This window comes from Chionomys nivalis, chromosome 13, assembly GCF_950005125.1.
Source record: "Chionomys nivalis chromosome 13, mChiNiv1.1, whole genome shotgun sequence".
Taxonomy (NCBI): Eukaryota; Metazoa; Chordata; class Mammalia; order Rodentia; family Cricetidae; genus Chionomys; species Chionomys nivalis.
Window position 1 is genome coordinate 5,145,472 of NC_080098.1, and position 10,306 is coordinate 5,155,777.

Below are 10,306 nucleotides of genomic sequence, written 5' to 3' on the forward strand. Positions count from 1 at the left end.
TTTCTTAGTTGGAGAAAGAAAATAGATCCCTGGCAAAGAATTCTAATCACTATTTTAGTTTTCTGTTTTAGGTTTTTGAGACAGGGTTTTACCTTATGGACCAGGCTGGCCTTGAACTCGTGGTCCTCTTACTTCAGTCTCTGGAGTGCTAGGGCTATAGTTCAGTACTACCAAACTCTGCAAAGTGTTAGTCTTTCTGCTTCACATCTTCCAGCTTCAGAAAACAGTCACACTGGGAAGACAGGATAAAATTTTTAGAATTGCATTTGTGAGTTCATGATACAGCACTTAGTGCTCAGTGTTGGATTTAATCCCCACATCCTATTAGGAAAGTACCTGGCAGATTCTAATATTACTGGTAGCACAATGAGTCTTAGAGAGTAGCCCCAGGCCATGCACAGTTAGAAGAACTTAAAACCAGGTTTCAAACTGAGACAACAGAGCCAGCATCAACTCAGACAAGCACTACATGGCCTATGGGACCATTTCCACCAAGAGTCTATGTCATTGGAATTTGATCTGTCCAATAAAATGCAATTCTAAATAACTTATCCTATCTTTCCTTTATATTTTTAGTCAAGAAAATATTATCTGTACAGACATACTTTACACAACACAAAGACAATTTGAGGAGAAACTTGAAGGTATTTCAAATGCCAACACAAATGGAGCACATATAGGCTGCCAAAACCTCTTTCTCTACTGCGCAGCATGGAGCGGAGTTGCTTTCTCCTCACAATCAAACCATTCCCCATCCATAGTATTCCTACAAGGTCACTGTTTCTTATATGGATCCCAGTTCTACTCCTTGCTATACAGATCCAGCAGGTTGACCTCACGTCTTAGTGTCTGGACACAAAAGCTTTCTGCTGAAACACTGAACAAAGCAGTGTAGCGCCAGGCATGTTGGAGGGCAGTTGTAATTCCAGCACTGGAGAGACTGTGGCAAAAGGTTCTCAAGTTTAAGACCAGTTTGGGCTGCATAACAAGATCTTTTCTCAACCCCAACTGCTGTGTGACTTTTCCCAGGGAAACATATTTATCCCAGAGAAGACATGGATATCCAATCAGAGAAACGATTCCATTAAAGTCCAGTGTGAGACAATGGATTAACTGGGGCTCTTTATAGGAGCTTGGTAGGCGAAACAGCAGCTGCCTCCTCAGAAGGGTCATCCAACCCGGGTGAAGACTCATGAAAGCTGCACATCTGGGGCTCAGCAAGACTTGCAGCACTCTCCACTGCAGGTCCAGACTTGAGGGGGATGTTTATGACTCTCACAACTTTCTGCACTTTCTAAGCTTTGTAGTTTGATTGAGCTTTCTGAGTCATGAGCCCCTTTCTCCCTCTAGGAGAGAGGATTTCAACTGAAGGAAATAGCTACATAACGTTCACTCTCCCTTACCCCAAAATTAGGGAGGAAAATCCCCAAAGCAAACTTACTCAAATATGAGCAGATGGCTGGAGAGGAAGGACACCAGTTCAATAAAAGTGGCATCTACTTTCAACTTGTAAATGTACATCTCAGGTCACATAAACATATACTTAGTCTACTTTCTGTTACTATAATAAAACATCACAGACAGAGTAACTTATAAAGAATAATTATGAAGGCTGGAATTCCATATTGGGAAACAGAATTTGGTGAAGCCGGTCTTGCTGGTGAGGATTGTCAGCAGAGCCCCAAGGCAAAGAGGACATCACATAGTAAGACAAAGACTCTTAACTCAGGTCACTCCTCTACTCATAAAGCCACAGTCCCATTGGATTAGGGCCCCACCCATATGGCCTCATTTAACCTTAATTACCTCCTGCCTCTAAATACCATGGATTAAATTTCTACCCTTTTAATGCCTCACCATAAGGATTACTTTTCAACATGAGTTTTGGAGCAGACATTCAATCCATAGTACATGGCGTGCTCCTTTGTCAGCTGTGGAAAAACAGACGCCAGGGAAGAGCAGGGTCCACAAGACTCTCTACAACAGCCAAACAGAAGCGACATTTCCATTTATGTCCCAGCCTGCAACAGAACAATGTATCGTGAAGACCCTAGTTCGGGTACAGTGTCATCTGAATTGAATTAGCCAGGCTCAGAGTCTGACTGTGGTGGAGCTTTGGCTGAAACAGCAGCTAGGCCCAGGCTGGATGAATAGCCACTTTGCAAGCAGAGGTGGTCGTTAATGTGCCGTGTCCTCAACAGAAAAAGAGTCAAATCAGCTATGGACACTCGGGATCCTGCTGGAAAATCCTGTGCCGTGTGTATACACAGGTACTTTGGATCTCACCCAGTTGTAATTAAAACCCCCTTTTTCCCCACTCATCCAAACAATGTGGAGTCACACTACAAGAAAGTGTGTTATCACTCAAATGAGTCCGTATGTTTCATACAACTGAAACGCAACATAAAGCCATGAACTGTTAAATACGAAAGTAAAATTGGATGCAGGCACTGGTTGGTTCCCAAGCTACCGAAGTCTCACCTTTCAAGAGATGTGAGCCACAGGTCACAGTTGTATACTCAGGGCACAGCCTCAAGATCAAAGCCTTCTGCACTGAAGGAAGTGTTCACAGTCCTCCACACCAATCCACAAGCCACCCATTGTGCCCTCCCATGTCCTTGTTCAGGCCAAGCTGTAAAACGTTATGTGTTTGAATGATGTTTAAAAGTGCTCTGTGCAATTAAGTTTTAAAGCAAAGAGGCTGCTTTTCTTTCGGTGTATATATGAAACTCCCCATAAATGTAAAGTCCTTGGGTGTGTTTGGGGGAAGGGATGATTAAAAAGAGCAAAGCTTTTGAAAGGAACAAACACTTCAAAAAGTGAAACCCGAGGTGTTTTTCCCCCCTCATAATATTAAAAATGCCTTTATAGTTGGAAAAAGTCGGTAGATCAAAAATACATATAGCAAAAAGAGCTATACGGACTCCATGTTCACTCATGCCCAATTTGCATCTGCTCTCCAAGGGAAACCCCTGCTTTTTAAGTATAATTATCACGAAAGATTGTAAACTGCCTTCTCCTGGCGCTCTGACCTCGTGATGTGAGAACAGGCACTGCTCTTTGTTAACGGTTGGCTCACCAAATCCAGGGCAAAGTTGCTGGCTTGTGGCTATTTATCCTAGCTTTAAAGCATTCCTCCAAAGTGGGTTTGTTTGTAAAGCTCTTAGAAAAATGAAAACATAGCCCAGAGACCGATTCCAAACCAAGGCATGTACATGGGTCCACATTGTTCACATGGAAGCTTGGGGGAAGAACAGGTCCTTGCTCAGTTTGTAAAACAGTCTGGGCCCAGCCAGCTTGTCTCACACAACAAGACATTTTACCACTGAAAATAGAGTACAATTAGGTTCCAGGAAAACAGTGGATTCAGACTGTACAGCTAAACCAAACGGGTCCTTCGAGCGCCTCTTAGATATCAATCAGGACACTGCCTAGTGGCCTAGTGGTTAGGATGCGACCCTCTCTCAAATACAAGGATGTTCATATCCTTAGTACAGAGAAAATTCTGAACTTGCCACTCTGCTCTTGTTTGATAATGTTCCTAGCTTAATAAAATGAACAGTGCAGGCTACTTTCATTGGTAAAGTCACGGTGTGCCTGGTAACTAATAAAACCATTCACATTATGCAAACATTATGTCACCTATAGATCTGGTGCCAGAGAGACATGCAAGGAAAATTTAAGGAAGCACAACCCACCACATGCACCATGTTTTTCCTCGTTAACTCTGTTTTTTTAGAGAGAGAGAGAGAGAGAGAGAGAGAGAGAGAGAGAGAGAGAGAGAGAGAGAGGAGAGATAGAGAGTGTGTGTGTTTGGAAGCCAAAGGATAGCAGCAGGCGTTGTCTTTAGGCAACTGTCTACTTTGTTTCTGAGACAGAGCCTCTAACTGGGCTGGAACTTGCCAAATAGGAGTAAGTCAAGTTGACTGACTATTGAGCCCCAGGGATCCCACTGTCCCTACCTCTCCAGTGCTGGGAGTACATGTCCAACTCTTCAAAACACAAAACATAAATAAACAAAAGACCCAGGTTCAGGTGACTGAGCTCAGATTTATATGCAAGGCAAGCACTTTACTGCTAGAGCTATCCCAGTCTGGGTTAGACTTTTAAAACAGTAGTTTATGAAGTTCTGTTGGTCAACTTTTAGCAAAAATATCAGTATGCATTCTTCCTGGATATAGAGCTAAGTGACATGTTTTAAGTAAGAACTTAGGCAAACCGAATTGCCTAAAGAGAAGCAGTCACCCTGGTGCGTTGTTGGCTATAAAAGAAAAAAATTTACTCAGTGTCCCATGAAGGGTACTAGCCTGGATGAGACATCTAACATAAAGTTTGTGAATGGGAGATTCTCACCTTCCAAACCTTTTAAAGGAGCCAGCCTCACAATTCATTGGTTTCTTTAGTGTGGAATTGTGTAACCGGTTTTCAGGGTTTGGAAATAAACACAGTTGATTCTTGAGAGCCTGAAGGGGACTACAGACAACAATGTGGGCTGAGGGAGGAGAAGCTAAGTGTGTGTTTGATTCTGACAGGCATCAGATCAAGGGTTTCCTTTCCAAGGGAGCCTGGCAAGGAAGCAACGGCAGATGCCCAGAGAAGCCTGGGTCATGGGATTGGATAGCAGGATCCTTGGAACAAGTGCTGAGAAGAGCCAGACTAAACTAAGGGCCCAAATTACTTCTTTCTCTTTCCTCCCTAATCGACCAGGGCTAGCCTCCAGCAAATCAAGCAGTGCTGGAAGTGGGTGAAGTAATCACCAAATGAATACCATTTACAGAACTCTAGCTCTGGGCTGGGCACTGGGTGTGCTGAGCAAATGTGTTATCTTCAAAATTGAAGAGGACACCAGAAAATGGAAGGATCTCCCTTGCTCTTGGATTGGGAGAATCAACATAGTAAAAATGGCAATTCTACCAAAAGCGATCTATAGATTCAACGCAATCCCCATCAAAATCTCATCAAAATTCTTCACAGATCTGGAGAAGACAATAATCAACTTTATATGGAAAAACAAAAAGCCCAGGATAGCCAAAACAATCTAATACAATAAAGGATTGTCTGGAGGCATTACTATCCCTGACTTCAAACTCTATTACAGAGCTACAGTATTGAAAACAGCTTGGTACTTGCATAAAAACAGAGAAGTTGATCAATGGAACTGAGTAGAAGACCCTGACTTTAACCCACAAACCTATGAACACCTGATTTTTGATAAAGGAGCTGAAAGTATACAATGGAAAAAAGATAGCGTTTTCAACAAATTGTGCTGGCAAAACTGGATGTCAATCTGCAAAAGAATGAAAATAGATCCATATCTATCACCATGCACAAAACTCAAGTCCAAATGGATTAAAGACCTCAATATCAGGCCGAACACACTGAACCTGATTGAAGAGAAAGTGGGAAGTACTCTACAACACATGGGCACAGGAGACCACTTCCTACGTGTAACCCCAGCAGCACAGACACTAAGGGCATCATTGAATAAATTGGATCTCCTGAAACTGAGAAGCTTCTGTAAAGCAAAGGACACTGTCACTAAGACAAAAAGGCAACCCACTGACTAGGAGAAGATCTTCACCAACCCTGCAACTGACAAAGGTATGATCTTCAAAATATATAAAGAACTCAAGAAACTAGACCATAAAAGGCTAATCAACCCAATTATAAAATGGGGCACTGAGCTGAACAGAGAATTCTCAACAGAAGAAGCTCAAATGGTCAAAAGACACTTAAGATCATGCTCAACTTCCTTAGTGATCAGGGAAATGCAAATCAAGACAACTTTAAGATACCATCTTACACCTGTCAGAATGGCTAAAATCAAAAACCCCAATGATAGCCTTTGCTGGAGAAGTTGTGGAGAAAGGGGTACACTCATCCATTGCTGGTGGAAATGCAAACTTGTGCAACCATTTTGGAAAGCAGTATGGAGGTTTCTCAGGAAATTCGGGATCAACTTACCTCTGGACCCAGCAAGACCACTCTTGGGAATATACCCAAGAGATGCCCTATCATACAACAAAAGTATATGCTCAACTATGTTCATAGCAGCATTGTTTGTAATAGCCAGAACCTGGAAACAACCTAGATGACCTTCAATGGAAGAATGGATGAAGAAAGTATGGAATATATACATATTAAAGTACTACTCAGCAGTACAAAACAAAGACTTCTTGAATTTTGCGTACAAATGGACAGAAATAGAAAACACTATCCTGAGTGAGGTAAGCCAGACCCCAAAAGAGGAACATGGGATGTACTCACTCATATTTGCTTTCTAGCCATAAATAAAGGACACTGAGCCTATAATTCGTGATCCTAGAGATGCTAAATAAGAAGTGGAACTCAAAGAAAAACATATAAGCATCCTCCTGAATATTAACCTTCATCAGGCGATGAAAGGAGACAGAGACAGAGACCCACATTGGAGCACCGGACTGAAATCTCAAGGTCCAAATCAGGAGTAGAAGGAGAGAGAGCACGAGCAAGAAACTCAGGACTGCAAGGGGTGCACCCACACACTGAGACAATGGGGATGTTCTATCAGGAACTCACCAAGGCCAGCTGGCCCGGGTCTGAAAAAGCATGGGATAAAACCGGACTCACTGAACATAGCGGACAATGAGGACTACTGAGAACTCAAGAACAATGGCAATGGGTTTTTGATCCTTCTGCACGTACTGGCTTTGTGGAAACCTAGGCAGTTTGGATGCTCACCTTACTAGACCTGGATGGAGGTGGGTGGTCCTTGGACTTCCCACAGGGCAAGGAACCCTGATTACTCTTTGGGCTGACGTGGGAGGGGGACTTGATCGGGGGAGGGGGAGGGAAATGGGAGGCGGTGGCGAGGAGGAGGCAGAAATTTTTAATAAATAAATAAATGAATTAATTAAAAAAACCAAAAAGAAAAGTGCTTTGTGGTTCAGTCCTGACTGGAAGTACAGTTTGCAAAGAAGCCAGACAACTAAGAAACAAATGAAAGCCCCTTTCTTCCCTTCCTCCCTCCTTCCTTCCTCCTTCTTCCTTTCTTTCTTCCCACTCCCTCCTTCCCTTTCTAGGTCCTGGGGCTCAAGCTCAGAACATTAGGCCTTTACCCTCTGAGTCATATAATCTACCCAAACCACATTTAAATGAAGATGGAAAGAACCATTAGGAAGAAAGAGGTCACAGACATGGAGCATCTGATAGCAAAATATCCCAAAGAGAAGGAACTGAATAAACAATAGAAGTGTAACAAAGGCCTTGGAACATGGGGCAGACCTGTGCCCTGACTGGAGTGGAGGCGGCAGCGCTGTGATGAGGCACAGCTCGGGCTGTAGTTTGAAGAGCTGCTCCTACGTCGTGGCTTCCGTGGAGTGTCAGAGTTCACCTAGGTCATATGTTGAGACTATGGCTGCTAGGTGGCATGGGAGATTGAAGAATGAAGACCCGAAATAGACTCTGAGAAGCATGAGAAAGGGAACCAAGTAGAAAAAAAGACAGGTTTAGCTTGCTAGGCAGGCAGTGGAAGAACCCACCGTGGTTGGATTTACCGAGGATTTGTTTGTCTCACTGTTTATATACTACCTCCTGCCAGGCTTGGACACAATTGATCATTCTGGAGTCAAAGCTGGTTCTGTGAAAAACTGTGGCTTTCCTGAGTGACTGTCATGTCAGGAATTTTAAGAAGCTACTAAAAGAATGACTGCAGAGCCTGCCTGTGGAGACCAAGCCAAAGAGCATGGACTATTGAAACCCAGAGACCAGTATTCATGATGAAAACAAGCAACTGTTATGGAACTGCCATGTCATAATGGAAGACTCTGCAGCCAGAGAGTTTGGGGCAGATAGTTGTGTTGAAAAAATGAGAGCCAGAGTGTGATGCAAGAGATGGGGGGCTAAAGAGATGTGAAGGTCAAGGAACAGAGAGGCCAGATGACCTTCAATACTCCAGTCTGTTCCAGATGTCCTTATATATGATCTGTAAATTTTTTACGTATTTTTAATTCTCATAAGGCACAAATCCACCTGGGTTGGTGCTTTTGAATGATGTGAGAGCACCACTTTTAGTTTCATTTTGGGTAACCAGTGTTTCTTGCACCATGCGATTCTATATTTCTTCCCTAAATGGCCATTAAATTAGTTCCTTCTTTGTTGCACTTCCCCTTTTCACTCCTTGTCTGCTCTGAAGTAAGCCATACCCTTGAGCACCCTCTGCCTGTAGTCCACAGTCTGAACACTGCTATGAAAGGAAATTTTCTAAAATACAGACATGGCCATGTCACTCCCCTAATTAAAATGATTAAATAATTTCTTTTGTGAGAATACAATCCAGAATCATAAGTGTGGCATAGGTAGCCCGTCTCACAATGCTTCTTTCTTTGATAGTCTTTGCTGATAGAGTCATCTTCATTTCCTGGCATTATCCACATTTGTATTCCAGTACTTCTGTGTAGAAAATCTAGAATCTAATTAACTTTTAAAATGTCTTACTGAGTTATATCTGCTAGCTTTAAGAAGTTCTATTCGGTTTATTTGGCATTTACTTGGCATCTAATTTCTATACGCACTATGTTGACATCATAAATTTCCTTATGTGTTTACAGTCTAGCAGACAGAAAACAGGGACCCGATAGCTATGGGAAGGCTAAGCGCCCAAGTGTTGTAGACACTTGAGTCAACTGCCACAGCCCCAAGTGGCAGGAATGGCTCTTTGCTTGATGGAAATCAGTTGTGGCTTTTTGGGATAGTTGTGTGGATACAGAAGAAAATAAACTTCTTTAAAAGTGAATAAAAGTTACAAAGTCATAGAAGAAGGTGAGAGGGCAATTTAAGTAGAGGAGTGGCATCAGTTAGGTCAAGGCAAGTGGGGGAATGGGACCTTGCTGTCTACGTCGAAGCAGGAAGACAAATGTCTGGAAAGCCAGCTGGGGTAGAGTACACAAACTTCTTGGCATTGGGGGCAGTCTATTGAGGGACTGAGGGATTAGGAAATCACTCTCTTAGGTGAACCAAACTTTAAGAAGATGTGCCAGGTATCTAGAGATAATAGGCTGCTGGTTTGTGGAAAGGCTAAAAGCTTGCCAGAGAGACACCAGAAGGAGACCTATTACATTGAAGCGGTAAGAACATGCGAGGAATTCCTGCCCTATGTAAGCCTGTGCATTCACTTGAATGGGGTTTCTCATATATGTGTTGCTTTTGTGTATGTCTCTACAAGTGTGCACGTGTGTGGGGTGAGTGTGCATGTCTCTGTGTGTGGCTGCCGAGGGCAGAGAAGTATGTCTGCCGTCCTGATTCATTATTCTCAGCCTATTCCTTTGAAACAGGGTCTCCCACTGAACCTGGAACTCACTGTTTCAATGATGCTATCTGCTGCCCACTGTTGAGATTATAGACACAAGAGGCCATGCCTAGCTTTTACATGGGTTCTGGAGATTCACATTTGGGTCCTCATGGTTACACAGTAAGAATTCTTACCCACAGAGCTGTCTACCTAGCCCCTCTGTTGCTTCTTTGAAATGCATGTTGTTTTAACTTATTTCTATAGCCTAGCTATGTCTTTGGATTAATGGTTTTATTCTTTTCTCTCCTCCCACTTGGTATGTGACAGCTTCTATTGGATATGATCGGATCCTCAGACCATGATCTCCAGGAAGCTGCTGCCGGCTGTATATCTAATATCCGCAGATTGGCTCTGGCTACAGAAAAGGCGAGATATACTTGAAATGTGAACCCATACAAACTACCAAATAACAAGGTCAGAAGACAGAGTCAAGAAGCATTTATTAACCAGTCCTTCAAACAGTCTAAACAAAAACCACATAGACTAAGACAGAAATATTTTTCCTTTAAAATTACAAGAATCTTTTTCTTCTATTTTATGAAAAGTAAATATGTAATGAAATATAAAACCAATAAATTTGTGATAATTTTCCAAGAATTTGAGGGTAAATGTATATATTATTTATATAGTTCAACTCCACTTTTGCATCGGCAGTGATTTTAATAAAAACTATAGCTTTTCTCCAGTGTGCGGTTCCAGATGCACCCGTGAATGCCTTCAGAATGCCTCTTCTGCTAAACCGATCTGGCTGTCCTGTGCTTACGGCTCGGTCTGCTTGATCGCTTGCAAACCACAGGAGAGTTCTGAGGAGATGTGCTGATTTCACAAATGATTATTAAATAGGATTCAGCACTAAGCAGCTGCTCTTAGCAAGAGCATTCTGAGGTCATCCCAAACTTTTCCTGTACCATCAAAGACCCAAGACAATAATGTACAACTGTCACCACATGGCTACATGCAAATCGCAAGAACAAGGGG

General features: G+C 42.6%; 1 protein-coding gene across 2 annotated transcripts in view; it reads left to right on the plus strand.

The window, feature by feature from the left end:
- LOC130885799 (outer dynein arm-docking complex subunit 2) overlaps window positions 1-9,893 on the plus strand; it is a 170,453-nt gene extending 160,560 nt beyond the window's left edge. For both annotated transcript variants that reach the window (XM_057787580.1, XM_057787581.1), the window contains one exon: window positions 9,596-9,893. In XM_057787580.1, coding sequence (XP_057643563.1) covers window positions 9,596-9,709 — 114 coding nt within the window. In that variant the 3' untranslated portion in view covers window positions 9,710-9,893. The remainder of the gene's footprint in view (window positions 1-9,595) is intronic.
- Window positions 9,894-10,306: the final 413 nt, after the last annotated feature.